The sequence below is a fragment of the Rhinatrema bivittatum genome, chromosome 8 (assembly GCF_901001135.1).
Source record: "Rhinatrema bivittatum chromosome 8, aRhiBiv1.1, whole genome shotgun sequence".
Classification (NCBI taxonomy): domain Eukaryota; kingdom Metazoa; phylum Chordata; class Amphibia; order Gymnophiona; family Rhinatrematidae; genus Rhinatrema; species Rhinatrema bivittatum.
In genome coordinates this window covers 169,974,365-169,991,135 of record NC_042622.1, presented here as the reverse complement: position 1 = coordinate 169,991,135, position 16,771 = coordinate 169,974,365, and the positions used below count along the sequence as shown (strand labels likewise).

Sequence of the window (16,771 nt, the reverse complement as noted above, 5' to 3'; positions counted from 1 at the left end):
TCCCCCACAGCTAATGATCCTCTGTGCTTATCCCAGGCTTTACCTCTCACTCCTACACAGCTAAGGATCCTCTGTGTTTATCCTTTCCTTTTCTGTAAGTTTGTGATGGAAGGAAATGCAATTGAAAAATGAATCCTTTAGGAAGAAGGAATTGTACATCACAAGAAGAAAGAAAAGTATTGCTGGATACAGGAAGTTCCTGACAAAGGCTCATACTATCAAGTCAATAATTTCACCATTTCCTATCACTTCAGTATTTCTGTCAATGAGGGGGTTTGATATGTGCATTGTGGACTATATAAATGACATGCAGCATTCAGCCCAATTGACTCTGCATGTCTTCTGTTAGCTGCTAGTGAATCACATTTCCCAAAGCTGCCAGCCAGCAATAAACCCTCAGTTTCTAGATTGAGTCTCCAGAAATTTCCATATCACCCTGATATCATTCTCAAGACACAATGTCAAGAATTATCTGCTCATGGAGGCAAAAGGCAGCTAAATTAAATTATCATGTAGATGAATGCTTTATGAAAAAAGCATTCTCATGCTTTTTTCATAAAGCAGTGCACAATTTGATGATTCCTGATTTTATGAACCTCTTTATATGAAACACAAGCAGTCTGGGGGTGGAACCCAAGTGGTGGGCTGGCTTAGAAACTGGTTGCATGATAGACAACAGAGGAACATGGTAAATGGGCTTCACTCTGAGGAAAGGAGTAATGAGTGGAGTGCCTCAGCGACGGATCCTGGGACTGGTTTGTTCAATAGCTTTCTGAGCAATATTCTGGAGAGATTAGTGCAAATGGCACAAAGATCTACAATAGTGTGGACATTGGTAAGGGGGTAGATGGAATATGAGGTTGTGTTGTGATTAAGGACAGGGGAACGCCAGGGACATGCAGGGATAGAATAGATCCACAGAAAAGTGAAACACTGAGCTCTGATTGTTAGCCTAGTATTGCTTGGTATGAAGAAATCCGAGCCACACGTTTGTAGTTTAGGACTGCTTGAACAAAGAAATCCTTATTGCGTATGCCTCTGTTGTACACACTATATATATTCCTGTTCCCAGCCCCAACATTTTTGGAACTGATGTGATAATGCTTGATACAAATTATTCCCCTGCATAAAGGCTCTTACACCCAAGGGTAAGTAGCTTTATTTATTTATTAAAATTTCTTATATACCACTTATGACAGTCATGCTGGGTGGTTTACAGTGATATGAGCAAAAATTTAAAACAACTAACATCAAAATACTCATGATAAGATATAACTATTCATAACAAGCAAAACAAAATATTATAAAAATCTGAACACATAAAATAAAAAAAAGTAGATACCTTAAGGTCAGGGAAATGCCACTTTAAAAAAATTAGGTTTTAATTTTTTCTTAAAATGACTGTAATCTGTAATCTCCCGCAACTTGTTAGGCAGACCATTCCAACTGAGAAGGCTCGCAAACGGGTAGCCTGATATCTTGCACTTTCGGTGGGGGAAACCACCAAAAAGGTGTTTTTTTTTCAAAACCATCATTTTTATTGTGCAAGACAGGAAATTACAACAATAATATCAATAAACGAGCAAACATATTTAAACCGACAACAGCAATTACAAGCCTGATACATAAGTAGTATGCGCTCCTGTCCTACAGTTTGCTCCTGTCCCTTACCTCCCCCATACCCAGAGCATGAGGAGGTAAACAATAAAGCTCAGAGCATTGTTAAAGTTAGATGGAAAAATAATATAATATGGGCAACCAGGACACCACTCGCTCACATCCGCCCCTTTTTACAATTCCGATAATACACAGACAGCAGTTTGGCTTTAACAAAGGTCACAGCTTTAATAAACGCTAGGGAGGCCCGAGCCTTGCTCATAACATTCACAATTTCGATTCAACAAACCCCCCCCCCCCAAATCATCCACCACTCACCAGCAAGACGGTCAAGACCAGCCACGCGGCTCGACATTCCAGCCCTTACACCGAATTCAGACCCCCGCCGCCTCCAGCAAGGAGCCAACCCAGTGGACCCCCGCCACTAGCCAGCAAGGGGCCAGGCCAATGGACCCCCGCCGCCTCCCAGCAAGGAGCCCGTATCCACCAACTGCCCCCCCCCCCCCCCCAGTTGTCAACCAATACAAGTTGTAGCAGGAAACAATCTTTAACAAATAACAAACATGAGCTGTAGTGGCTCGGGCCATATCTGCCTCAACATCAAGTCGTCCCCGTCCCCCCCCCCCGCTGCGACAACAATACCCCTTACAACAACAGTAACAGAAAAAGAAAGGGCGGTTGGGAGGGAAGCGACCGAGCTGGCTGCAGCGGCTCCAGAGAGTGACTGAGCCAGCCGCGTGCAGCCATGAAGCCCCACCTATTTTGCTGACATCATGCCGGCTGACCTATCCAGGCCAGCCAGCACCCCAGCAGCTCCCGAGCCTGCCCAATCACACCTTCCTGCCTGGAGCCTTCTCGGCTCCTTCCTTTCCCCGTGCGTTCCCCCTCACCCCCTAACTGCTGGCCCTGCCCTGCCCTGCCCCGGGCATGACCCCGTGCCTAACCTTGGACCGCCGAAACCTCGGGCCTGCTCTCCGAGAGTTCCTGGGCCCACATTACATTGGCCGACCGGACACTAGGTCCGATCGACCTCCCAGACTAAAATTAGTGAGCTGTGAGTGCACTAGCTTTGCCATTAATTTAGCCATGATGGAAAGATTAGAGATAAGTCTATAACTTGAGACAGAATCAGGAGGCAAATTGGCCTTTTTTAGGTCTGGTGTGAGCATGGACTTCTTAAGACATGGAGTAGCAACCCCTTGTGCAAGGGGTAAGTTCATGATAATGGTGATAACATTCTGAAAGAGAGGCAATAAGCTGATTAAAAGACGTAGAGGTAGATTTTAAGAGCTGTGCGCGAGCACACATGTGCACATGCATGCCGGTGTGCGCACATAGACGTGATGATTTTAAAACATACATACGTATATGCGCGTTTACATACGCATCTTTTAGAATTGGTTATTCACGCATACATGTACGCACAGTTTCACACTGATGCGCATAAATGGGGGGATTTTACTAGACATGAGCGCTGACGCAATTACCTCTTTTCCTAATTGGTCCCCAGTTCAACCCAGTAAAAGAGAGGACTTCTTAACCCCCCCCCCCCAACTAAATCGTCTCCCCTTTTATCCTATTAGGCCCGAGCCTTAAAATCCCGCTGACTACCATATTTTTCTTTATTTTATAACTTACACGCCGCCCATAGCAGAAATAAAGTTACACAGTGGGGGACTCTTGTGCGCACTTGTGCACATAAAGACTTAAGCGCAGGCTTCATGGTGCAGTTTCGGCCAATGCCATGTCCAGACCACGCCCATTCCCCACCCCTTTTGGCGAAAAATAGTTTTTGTGCGCGTACCCGCATGGGTTTTAAAATCCGCCCAGCGCGCGCGCTGCACCGAGTCCCACTCACATCTCACGGCTTCGGCATGCGGAGGGCTTTTAAAATCGACCAGCTACTGAGCAAGAATCTAATGGACAATGGGAAGCTCTAAGTGACTTTAAAGACACGATGACCTCCATGCTAGCAACTACCTCAAAATGTGACCAAAGGATCAGCTGAACCGCCATGTCTGATGGAGATGAAACCATAGAGGCAGCTGCCCCGACTGAAGGGATGACAATGCCCTTGTTCCGGCAACGTGTGACGAAAAGTTCACAGCCCAAACTGCTGTTGGAGGAAGTTTGGGGGCTGAACGAAACAAAGTGTTGACAATTCCAAAGAGTTTCTTTGGACGATTAAGGGAGGTTTGCAAACAAGTTGTATGTATTGTAGGACTTTTTTTTACAAGAAATGAAACTATCCCTGTACTGAGAACAAATCAGAATAAACCGAGCTTTGGTGGATTCAGTTCTCTGATGCTGCAAAAGATGCTCGGCTCTTCTCATTTTCCTTTTGAGCCCAATGAGTTCCTCAGAAAACTAGGGTAAACGCTTTCTAACCAAGGAAACGTTAGCTGTTCTAAGAGGAGCTACATCTTCCAGAACAGTGGACAGAGCCTCACTGAAAGAGTAAGCCATGTGAATAATATCATCAGACGACAGATCAATGCTGACCGAGTTCCACTTATTAACAAACTTCTCTAAACCCATGGGACCTCAAAAAGATTTCTTAGTTCCACCAATAACAGAAGATAGTTTGTTGCAGATAAAGTCAACCGAGAAACTGATTAAATGGTGAGCAGACCACAATACTAGCACTGTGCAGAAATCTTTGATTCTCCCTTTGGTTACTCAGGTGCTGGGTACCCATACTGAATATAAAGTGGAACCAGCTCAGTGTGTTGGCACACTACAGAACTCAACTGTACTAACTCCAAGGAAGTTAGTATGGACACTAACTCCTTGCAGGTCAACATGGGGTTTGCTGCTTATCTCTTGAGAGCAAGGTAAGGGACTCGTAACCTATGATTCAATGTGTTGTTGTATTAAAGTAGTCTCTCTCTCTCTCTCTCTACCTCTCTACTGTATGTAAGTGTGTTGCTAGAATTAGTTTTGGTTTTGCTCTATTATTTTCTTATATACACATATAAGATGTATTCCTGTCCTATCTATTGTATACTTTTGTACTACAATCCTGTTTTGTAAAGTAAACTTTTTTTTACTGATCTCCTGTGGGCCTGTGATCTGCTTCCCCACACTATTTGCTGCCCCAGGAACCTGCTCATTACAGAAGTGATCACAGGATGCTTGAGGAATAGTCGAAGGCTTTGCCATTAAGTGCAAAGTCATGCATTTGGGGGTAGAGAAATCTTAGGGGGGCAATACACAATGGAGGGGGTGTGGTGGTATACCGATGCCCAGCAAGCAGAAAAGAGATTTTGCAGAGATTATATTTGATAAGAACCTCCATACCGGGTCAGACCAAAGGTCCATCAAGCCCAGTATCCTGTTTCCAACAGTGGCCAGTCCAGGCCACAAGTACCTGATGATCTTAAGGTGACAAAATAGTGTGGCTAAATCGTGGCCAGAGCCAGAGGGATTTTCAGGTGTGCAAAGGCAGAAGCATAACCAGCGGAGAAAAGGAGGTGATAACGCTGCTGTACAGATGGTTGGTGAGACCTCATCTGGAGAGTCTAGTTCTGGAGACCGAACCTGCAAAAGGATATGGACAAAGTAAGGAAGTCCAGAAAAGGGCTCCCCAAATGTAGGGATGTGCACTGAAAACAAATTACATACAGGCCGATTCAGTAAAGTCCACGGGAGAGTGGGCGCGCGCACCAGCCACTCGCCGGTGCATGCAAATCTGTATTTAAATTAGGCCCGGCGGTAAAAACGGGCAAAAGGAAGCCTCTTTTTTGACAGGAGCAGCGGCTGTCAGCGGGTTTGACAACCGACGCTCAATTTTGCCGGCATCGGTTCTCGGGCCCGCTGACAGCCACAGGCTCGGAAACCGGACGCCGGCAAAATTGAGCGTTTGGTTTTCGACCCGACAGCCGCGGGCCGACTTCAAATTTTTTTTTTACCTTTTTTTAACTCTTCGGGACCTCCAACTTAATATCACCATGATATTAAGTCGGAGGGTGCACAGAAAAGCAGTTTTTACTGCTTTTCTGTGCACTTTCCCGGTGCCCGAAGAAATTAGCGCCTACTTTGGGTAGGAGCTAATTTCTGAAAGTAAAATGTGCGGCTTGGCTGCACATTTTACTTTCTGAATAGCGTGCGAATACCTAATAGGGCCCTCAACATGCATTTGCATGTTGAGGGCCCTATTAGGTTCGGCGGGTTGGACACACGTTTTCCACCCCTTACTGAATAAGGGGTAAGGGAAAACGCACATCCAAGGACAGATTAACAGGTCCGTCAGAGCGTACTGTACTGTATCGGCCTGTTTGTTTTTTTCATTTTGGGTGGGGGGAGGGTTATTCTGATTTCTATTCCTTGAATGTTTTTTTTTTTGTTTGTTTGTTTTGTTTCCTTTGCTACTGAAAGAAGCATTGAATTAAAAAAATGTAACCCCAAAAGAAACAAACAAAAGGAAACAGTCTCCTCCACTTTATCTTTTCTGTGGGGGTGATTCAATGGGCAATGAGATCACCAGACGCTCCTGTCCCCCGTCCCCCCCCCCCCAGGCCGGCTGGAAAATGGTGCAGGTCAGCCCTGAGGATGCAGAACTGGATCCAGCAGGGCTGGAGCCACTTGGAATCCCTCTTGCCCCTTTCAGCATCAGAGACCTCCACAGCAGGGGCAAGTGTGGTCTGGGGGTTTTTGGAGGCTTAGGGGAAGATGGGGGATAGGAAAATGTTGCTTCTCTCTAAGTTTCTTTTTTCATTGAAAGTCAAGGAAGAAAAAGAATTGGGAGAGGGGAGGGGGAGGGGAATTCATCTTGTTTTCAAACCTTTTTATTACATTTCTCGTCTTGTTTAAAAATGAACCTTCAGCCTGCCAACAACGGGGCGGGGTCCGCACCCAAAGCCTTATGAGAGGAGCCTCAGGGGCCGAAACAGATAACTGGAGAGGAAAGGATGGGAAAGCTGTTCCAATACCTCGGAAGTGGATCAGGTGCAAACTTTCCAAAAGTCCTGGAACGAGAGGACCCGCTGAAAGGCGTCCGGGACTCAGCGGTAACACGGGAAAGGGCGGCGGATGCAAGGGACGGACTCCCAGGGGAGGCCGAGGGTTCGAGAAAGCCTGCGCCAAGGGCCAGGGATCCCCAGAGAGCAGCGGGGGCCCCTGTGGCATTGGGTTGGTTAGAAGGGCCCCGGGGCCCCTATCTGCCATCACAGTCTATGTTTCTGTGGGAGATATGCACGCAGGGCCAACAGATAAATGATGGCAGGGTGAGCCTCCTTGTCTCTTTGGACCCCTCTGTATTAAGACCACACTCTTATCTCCCTGGAGCTGCCTTCCTACTGAGGACATATTTATAGCAAACGCACAACATCTGCTCTGTCTGCCTTACCCAAGCTTAATATCTGGAAGCACTGTTGGGAAGAAATCAGCATTTCAGATACAATAGTGCAGGGCCGACACAAAAAGCAGCCCCGAAGAGCGGGAGCAGAAGGTTGCGCTGGGCACATTTCAGGAGGAGGCGCTGCTTTTCAATAAACGTCCCGCCAGGGAGCCATCAGCTCCGTCCCCATCCGGAGCCGCAAACGGCTCAGGAAATCAAACCGCGTCGATCCGAGCAAGGAGCTCTCACCATTTCTAAAGGATTAAGATCGGACCCCCCCCCCCCCCCCCCCCGGCCCCGCAGGGGTCTCTTACTGAGGAGGAGCAGGAGGCAGCGCAGGACGGTCCCCGGCTCCATGTCTCGTCCACGCCTGAAGCGCTGCTGGCGCGCGGAGCCGCTGCAGGCATCGGGGGCTCTGCGTGTGTGAGAGAGGAGAGGAGAGGGGGCGGGCGGGGGCGCTATGTGTCAGGTTCTTCTTTTCTCGACGTGTTCTGTGGTTTCCTCTCGGCTTGTACTTCGGGCTCCCACTGCACTTCTCTTTCTTCTCAGAAGTTGTGGGGGGCTTGACTGAAAAAAAAAAACAAAACCAGAACCTTGCAAAAACTGATGAAGCCCCAGTGCAGCCCTTCTAGGAGCTGTGCAGATCCAGGGGGGGGGGAAATGCAGCCAGGAGAAGAATTCTCTCAAGCCAAGCGGGAGCCGAGCGCGCCCTTCCCGCTGTGCAGATCTTTTGTACAGTGCAAGGTACAGGGAAAGGGGAAACCCAGAGAGCCGAGGCACGGCCTTTGCACCCTGGGCCATATCAGTACCGGATTTCTTGACGGCTACTGTCAAACAGCAAGAAGAGAGAACGAAGTGAGCCTCCTGTCACCTGCTCTGGGTCAGAGACACAAGCGATGTCTTCATTTTGCATATTTGTCAAAGTATCCAGCATGGGCATGCATGGGAAAATATTTTGTGCGATAACGTGGGTACCAGTTACAGGCACACTTTTGGCCACTTTTTCCCCAATCCAAAGATTTCTTTTTTCCCCCATTTGAGATTTCTGCAAATACAAATGTGTAAAGGCGACGTTTTTCCAAATTTGTATCCAAAGGTGAAAGGTTGCATGTGTCCATCAAAGACCTCCTGGAGCAGACTGGGTCCATGCACCCCACCTGTGCCATCAGCCAGGATGCACAGGAGGAGGTGGGCACTAATTTGACCCAGAAGTTTCCTTCTGCTATTTTGGGTCCCCAGCTAAATCAGAACCAGGATTTGGATCTAATACCATAAAACGTAATCTGCAATGAGTGGGGGATTTCTAATCCTTCCCCCCTCTAACCCTATTCACTGCAGTGATGCTTTTGAGCCCACAGGCCGGCCTTGGATTTGTCATTGGGCACCCATTACGTCTTTGCCTAGGGTGGCAAACATTTAGGGGCAGCAGGCTGGCTAAGATTTGCTGCCTTCCAGCTCTGCTGAATCTCATTCAGCTGAGAACAGCCCTCTGCTACCTGTAACAGCCCCTCGCAGGAGATGGGAGGGTGAAAGCACCAAAAGTGCCTGGGGACATAGTTTCTTCTAAACTGAGCACCTGAGCAATTGCTCATACATTTTGGGGCATCACGCGCAAGTTTTACATGGTCGCTCACATACATTTTCCTTTGTGCTGCATACAGAATACTGGCACTAAAAATTGCTGTTTTAAAAAAATTGCTGCTCACATGCAAAAAAAAAATGAGTGCACATCTAGTCACTCCTTGGAGAGAACATTGCCTGGGGAGGGAGCAAAATCCTAAATCTGTCCCTGCCAGGGGCCCTCCTATCAGTGATGAGTTCGACGACTTTCCCCCAGGGGCTGTGATTGCTGCTTCCCCAGCAGACCCCTGACTTTTGTTTGTGGGAAAATCAAACAGAGGTGGGGGCAGAGAGGAACCAGGTCTGCGGATCCTTCTCTGCAGTTTCACTTCCCCTGCTCTCACTCTTCTGCTGGATTTCTGAGTGGGTTAGTGGAGCATCTTCTGCTAGAGACTGAGTCACGGGGGACTTTCCCTCATTGAAGGATGGTGCTGTGTCTGTGTCCTTCAGAAACTCAGCAAAGGTCATGCCTGTTAGTTAGAGGAAGGGGCTGCTCAGGAATCTGTCTGGCGCCAGTTCTTTCTTTTCTCCTTCTCCTTCTTTGGAGCTTCCAGCTCGCAATCCGAACTGGACCCATGAATCTTCGTTTACAGTTACCCAGGGGTTTTCCCCCCTCTCTTGCTCACTCATTGCAGTAACAACCCTTGGGAGTCACGGCTCCCTCTAGCACCCAGTAGGTGTCACTGCTGTCAGTAGCTCGGAATCCCAGCCCTAGCTGCCCGAGCATCGACAGCAGAGCTCTGGACTCTGACCCAGATTGCCTGCACAACGGTACAGAGCAGCGCTTCCGAGCCCTGAGCCTGGCCTAAGGCACTCTCTGCTAGAGAAACAAAAAAAGAGCCTTAGTTCTAGCATTCAGGTTTTGTTAAACTTGAATAAATATTACAGGGTTTGGTTTTTTTTTGTTTGTTTAACAGAGCATGCTTGTCCTTTACTTTTCAAGTCCTGAGAACTTTCAGCTTCATCATATGAAATTATACAAAACATATGCAGTTTTGCTTGGAGGAAATCTACAACAATATTCCTGAGACGGCCCAGGTCAGCAGCAGGACACCCATCTGCTTTTCCCATCTCTTTTCTATATAAATAATCTTCCACATTATACAAATATCTGCACACAGTGTGGTTCTGGACTATTACAGGCACCTCCTGCTCCTGGGACAGGTTCTCACAGATAAACCATTTGCAGGAGGCTGGAGAGTGCTGACGTTTCCATTTCCCCTGCAGAAATATCTGTAGCCACCTCATATACCGCATGCTCTGAAACTGTGTCATGTGCATCCTGCACCCACAGATTCTAGCACTGAGCAGAACAAAGCAAAAACCTCTGAAAGTATGCTTGACATGGATTCCACAGTATGCTTTTACACCTAGGAAGCATGTGCAATGAAACTATAAAGTGTTTACACCTGAGATGCATATGCAGAGTGACTATAATGTGTTTACATCTGGGAAGTGTGTGCAGTGTGATTATAACATGTTTACACCTGGGATCCATGTGCAATGTGACTATAACATGTTTACACCTGGGATCCATGTGCAATGTGACTATAACATGTTTACACCTGGGAAGCGTGTGCAGAACGATTATAACATGTTTATATCTGGGATGCATGTGCAGTGTGACTATTAACGTTTACATATGGGAAGGGTGTGCAGTGTGATTATAACATGTTTACACCTGGGATCCATGTGCAATGTGACTATAACATGTTTGCATCTGGGAAGCGTGTGCAGCATGAATATGAGCAGGGTAATTTTCCAAAGCTGTTTGCCCTGGTAAAGAGCCTGTCTGAATATTGCCTGGCCTTTTTGCATGTGCTTTTACCAGCAGAAAAAGTAGGGGGTTTCAGGGGTGGGGTTAGGTTGGGGGAGGCAACAATGCATGTAGGTTTGCATTTTCAGAATTCTTTGCATTGCTTTGCAGGGGAAAAGTATGCACAGGAAAAGAAAAGGCAAATCTCTGCAGATTCTTTTTCCCAGGCAATTTTCAAAGGGAAAGAGAGCATGTCCTTGCCCTTTGAGTACTGGTGTGAAGTCCATGGGGAAAAAGATTCACAGGCATTTGAAAGTTGCAGCCCATGGTGCATGCCACATACTTGTAATTTTGACATGCAAGTTAAAAATATATATATATTATGCCAAGGAAAAAAAGGCCAGAAACACAGTAATCAGTCTCTTGTACCAATCCTTAGCAATATAAAAAATATAAGAAGAAGGGCTGGACCTGTTAATGGTGCTCTGTATAAACCCCTGAGTGTGAGAAGCCCTTCAGTGCATCAGATCTGAAAAAGAGAAACAAGAGAGAGATTGAAAATAAGATGAGGTATCTAAACTTGAGGATATTAAACTTCCCAAGTGCAAAATTAATTTCGCCTAAAGAACAATTCAAAAAATATTTGATGAATGTCTTATTAATAACACAGGACAAAATGCCAGATATCTCAAAAATCTATTTTCTACCTAATATAGGAATCAGAAATGAACCTAGATTATTAGAAGTAAATTTGGAAACAGATTTGACTGCTTTCTTGGAAACACCCTCTGAGGAGCAAATCGAATTCAGAGGCACATTATTAGTGTCCTTTGTGAATGAAAGGGATAGAGACATGATTTTCAAAACCTTTTTACAAAACCGTGATAAAACATTCTTCGGTCAAAAGATATGGATCTATCCCGATCTCACAAAGGATACTCAAACTAGAAGGAAAAAATTTGTAGAGATGTTACCAGAAGCTAAGGCTTTGGGAATCCAGATAGTTATCAAATATCCATGCAAGTGTACATTTAAGTATAAGGACAATAATTATGTCTATTTTGAACCTACACACTTAAGAGCTTTTTTAGATAAATGTAAGATTGAGGTAGGTAACATCCAATCCAATTAGATTGAGGTATAATATAAAGAGAAATTGAAAAAAAAAAATTCCTTGTTAAATTTAGAAATTACCTGATTTATTTGCTCTGAAGAAATTGTAAGGGTCCTTGTTGCTTCTTAAAAGAATATAGCAGAAGAATGGTTTGTACTGAGATGTAATAATTTCATGTTACAACTATTTTGGATGTTTGTAATGATTTGAAAATGAATAAATAAATAAATAAAAAAAGAGAAACAAGAGAGAAATGGGAAAAGAGGAAGGGAGATTTTATATAAATCACTTGTTCTCTAGGCCCTTCCTAGCACAACTGCTATGGGTTTCTAAATCCATAGGACAGAGAAATGAGGAAGTGTTGCCATGAATTCGCACTGTATCTTGTACAGATGTGTGACTCGTGGGACACTGTGCACTTACAAACATCTGGGCCTTGTCTGCTGCTCACAGAGTCCTCCCAGGCCTTCTCCTCAGCGGCCTTCAGTCAGGACAAAATCTAAGTCCCTTTCCATGAAAGGAGAAGAAATTGAGCGTCTGCATTAGAGAAGGTTCCCCTAATACCTGAGGCACTGCAGTCTTTTTCACACGGTCTTGGAGCCTAAGAAGCGTAAGGTCAGGTCCTGAGATCTCTGCCTCCTGTAAAGACGGTGGGAGCGCGACTTGGCGACAGTGAGTTCAGCCCTTTCAGAAGTACTGCTTGGTTTTCTGGCCCAACCTTGGGGCCGGTGCAATAAATATGCGGTGAAAACGGGCACCGAACCCTCAGCGCCCGCTTTCCTAACGCAACCCTCAGGCGCCCCTCCTGGGGGCTCCATGCAATCTTTAGATTAGGAATCGCGTTGTCAAGGAGGTGCTAGGGTCGCTTGCGCGCACACCTGGTACCTCCTTGATAACGGGAGCCTGAGAGCGTCGGCTGTCCGCCGGTTAGGAAAACAGACGCCGAATTTATCGGCGTTGGTTTTTCCTAAACGGTGCACAGCTGGGGGTTCAGGAAACGGACGCTTGTCAACTGAGCATCCGTTTCCTGCACCCAACTGCCGGCGCTTTTTCTTTTTTAAACTTTTTTAAAATAATTTTTTAAAGATTTGTTCCTCCTACTTAATATCGCAACAATATTAAGTAGGAAGCTATACAGAAAAGCAGAAGGGAGCGTTAATTTCTGAATGCAAAAATGTGCATCTTAGATGCATGTTTTGGGTTTTTTTTGCAATTGGAGTGCATAGCTAATAGCCTCATTCACGTGCATTTGCATGTGATGAGCGCTATTAGTTTCACTCCGCGTTGGACGAGCGTTGTGGAGGCGCTAATCCCCTTATTGCATAAGGGAAGTAGGTAGCTCCTATGCAACCCGCGTCCAACCGAGCGGACTGTATTGCATCGGCCTCCTTATCTGCTGCCCTTCACTGTTCCTCAGGAAGAGACATTAGAAATCTCTCTAATCAAAGCCCCTCTGAACTGGGAGGAGAATGTCTCATAAGCAGAAAGGTCCTATGATGGGAAGAGATCTGGGAAAAGATGGTCTTTTAAGTGGAATATACTTATAACAGCATTAACTGGTTACAGTGCATTGCTCCATGCCCCCAAACTGGCTGGAAGTATGTATGTGACATAAGGGAGCAGACACACTCCCCTTACTGTCGTCAGTTTTGTCTTCAGCCCCTCAGACCTGGCCGAGTGTTCCGCTGTCACCTCACTATCATATCTCACCTAGATCCATAAAGAGGAGATTTAAAGCTTCCTGTGCTTCAGTCTCAAGGGACAAGGGGTAATAAGAGATGGTGAATAAATCCCTTCCTTCCATCAGCTGCTAACCCCCTTTCCAAGGCTCAAAACAGCTCCACCCGGCTCAGCTGGAAACAATCAGGTTGATCCAAAAATCAGCGTGGAAAACAGGAACTCAGTGTTGAGCGCTTGCTTTCCTAACACATGCCCAGCACCTCTCCTGGGCGCACAATCGAATATTTAAATGAGGAGTCGCGCTGCCATGGAGGCGCTAGGGACAAATGTGCGCCCCCCTGGTGCCTCCTCAGCAGCGGGCGCCCAGGAGAGGTGGCTGTCAGTGCGGGTTAGGAAAACGGATGCCTGTTAATTGAGCATCCGTTTTCCTAACTTGACCGCCGGCACACTTTAAAAAAATATTTTTTTTTTAAACATTCTTGTCCTTTTTGTTCCTCCGACTTAATATCGCTGCTCAGAAATTAACTCCTGCTCTGGGTAGGCGTTAATTTCTGAGGGTAAAAATGTACGAGGCAGGTGCACTTTTTTTTTTTTTTGACTCGGGGGAGAATTTGCATGTGATGAGAGCTATTAGCTTCAGAGTGTGTTGGACGTGCGTTTTGGATGCACTAATCCCCTTATAGAATAAGGGGTTGTAGACGCGCGTCCAAATCCGCATCCAACCACGGGTTAAACAGTGCACTCGGCTAAGCGCATTGTATTGCATTGGCCTGACTGTAAAGATGAACTGGCCCCTCCAGTCTGCCCAGTTGAGATTCATTGTTGGTTTTCTGCTACCCTGAGTAGATGAGCATACAAATCCCCATATACAAACCAACACCAGCTCTTTCACTCCCTGTCCTTGCAACTCCCCTCCCACCACTGCCCTCCATAATCCATCCCAAGAATGTCAAAATCCATCACCTCCACTGGGAGGCCATTTCAGGACTTTTCATCTTCCCTTTCACTCTTATAAGACCAACCCTAAATCCAATATCCAATATCCAGGCCTCCTCCCATATCTTCATAGCAAGTTTGTAAGAATCTGCGCAGCCCCCCCAAAAAGGCCAGCCTCCCCATGCTCATTCGTTTTTGGGTCATTCTGTGCAGGAGGTCACCTTAACCTACTTGGAAGTCTGCTGCAGTCGTATCATTACTGTTCAGGGTTTTAACTGCCGTCTCCTGTAGGTTGCTTGTGTTAATGCAGAACAACATGAGTGCTTATGGATTGTGATGTCACTGCTTATGCAGAGTGACTTCACTCAAAAGGCAGTGTGATATCAGTGCTAATGCAGTGCAACTTTACTTGTAATGCCATGCGATGTCAGTGCTAATGCAAACAGAATGTTAGGAATTATTAAGAAGGGGAATGGAAAATAAAATAGAGGATGTGATAGTGCCTCTGTGTCGCTCCATGGTGAGACCGCACCTTGAATACTGTGTGCAGTTCTGGTCACTACATCTCAAAAAGGATATAGCTGCACTTGCGAAAGTGCAGAGAAGGGCGACCAAAATGATAAGGGGCATGGAATGGCTGCCCTATGAGGAAAGGCTAATGAAGTTAGGGCTGTTCAGTTTGGAGAAAAGATGACTGAAAGGGGATATGATAGAAGTCTTAGTCTAAATAATCATGAAAGGACATGAACAAGTTAATGTAAATCAGTTATTTACTGTCAGATAATAGAAGGTCCAGGTGGCACTCCAAGAAGTTAACAAGTAGCTCATTTAAAACAAATCAAAGAAAAATATTTTTCACTCAGCACACAGTTAAACTCTGGAATTCATTGCCAGAGGATGTGATTACAGTAGTTAGTGTAATTGGGTTTGAAAAAGGTTTGGATAAGTTCCTAGAGGATAAATCCATAAACTGCTATTACGGTAATTAATAAGCAATAGTAGCTTCTGATCTATCTAATGTTTGGGTACTTGCCAAGTACTTGTGATCTGGACTGGCCACTTTTGAAAACAGGATACTGGGCTTGATGGACCCTTGGTCTGACCCAGTATGACATGTCTTATGTTCTTATGTTCTAATGCAGTATGGCTTCACTTATAATGTTGTGTGATAGTGCTAATGCAGAGTGAATTCACTTATAATGCAGTGTGATATCAGTGCTAATGCAGTATGACTTCACTTGTAATGCAGTGTGATATCAGTGCTAATGCAGAGTGAATTCACTTATAATGCAGTGTGATATCAGTGCTAATGCAGTATGACTTCACTTGTAATGCAGTGTGATATCAGTGCTAATGCAGAGTGAATTCACTTATAATGCAGTGTGATATCAGTGCTAATGCAGTATGACTTCACTTGTCATGCAGTATATCAATGCTAATACAGTGAGACTTTACCTGTAATGCCATATGATGTCAGTGCTAATGCATTATGGGGTAGATTTTAAAAGGTGCGTGAGTGTGTCCATGTGCGTGCGCTACCCGGTGCGCGCACACGGACACGCGATTATATAACATAAGTGTGCAGGTGCGCGCATGTTATAAAATCAAGGGTTGGCACGCACAAGGGGGAGCACAATTGTGCACCTTGCGCGCGCCAAGCCCGCACCAAGCCGCGCTGCCTTCCCCCGTTCCCTCCCAGGCCGATCCGAAATCGAACTTCCCTACCCCCTACCCCCCACCCCACCTTCCCTTCCCCTACCTCCCTCGCCCTTTCCCCCCTACCTTTTTCTTTTTTTTTTCTTTTATTCCAAAACTTACTTCAGCCCTGGGGCTGAAGTAAGTTGTGCGCGCCGGCTGACTGCCGGCGCGCGATCCCCAACACAGCAGCAAATGGCCGCTGAGCCTCTGACACCCACGCCCCGCCCCTTCCCGCCCCTTCAGTAAAGCCCCGGGACTTACACGCGTCCGGGGGCTTTACGCGCATCACTGGGCCTTTTGAAAATAGGCCCGGCGTGTGTAAGCCCAGTTACGCGTGTAAATCCTCTGGATTTGCGTGCATAACCCTTTGAAAATCCGGCCCTATGTTAGCAGTGCTAATGCAGTGTGACTTCACCTGTAATGCAGTATGATAGCAGTGTTAATGCAGTGTGATTTCATTTGTAATGCAACATGATAGCAGTGCTAATGCAGTGTGACTTTACTTTTGTAGTGGACAAATATTTATGTGCATTGCAGTACCCCTAATGCAGATTTCCATGCCAGTGCACACCCCTGCAAACAGGCACCTGTTACAATACAGAGGCTCAGACTTTCCGCTCTGCTTTTTATCTTCTGCTGATCAAAGTGCAGCTGCTGCTGCTCCTGAGCAGAGAAAGCTATAAGTAATGTTTTCCTCTCTGAGATCACATCCGAGTTGGTTTCTCTTAGCACACATTTCAAGTCCTTAGCTACCAGTACTGCAGAGGCAGAGCTGACATCTTGTTGTGTGCCTGGGTGTCCCTTACTTTTCCTCATTCTTACCCTTTCTTATAAGTGGAAATTGGCTTTCATTATCTTACAAACTCAGAGACAGATTAATTAATATAGTCCTGACTACTGTCTTTCATTGCATGCATATATTTTGCATAGATTGCCTTGAAAAGTCAACACATAGGAATATTCCAAAGAAAAGAAACTCCTTCTTAAGAACATAAGAAGTTGTTATACTGGG

At 45.9% G+C, this 16,771-nt stretch overlaps 1 protein-coding gene across 4 annotated transcripts in view; it reads right to left on the bottom strand.

Annotated features, from left to right (window-relative positions):
* Positions 1-14,359, bottom strand: part of ITGAE (integrin subunit alpha E) — a 151,868-nt gene extending 137,509 nt beyond the window's left edge. For 3 of the 4 annotated variants that reach the window (XM_029611307.1, XM_029611309.1, XM_029611308.1), the window contains exon 1: positions 7,270-7,579. In XM_029611307.1, coding sequence (XP_029467167.1) covers positions 7,270-7,312 — 43 coding nt within the window. In that variant the 5' untranslated portion in view covers positions 7,313-7,579. Of the gene's footprint in view, positions 1-7,269; positions 7,580-10,802; positions 10,861-14,292 lie in introns of those variants that run through there. The other variant, XM_029611310.1, reaches the window with a different exon arrangement.
* Between the last annotated feature and the right edge of the window lie 2,412 nt (positions 14,360-16,771).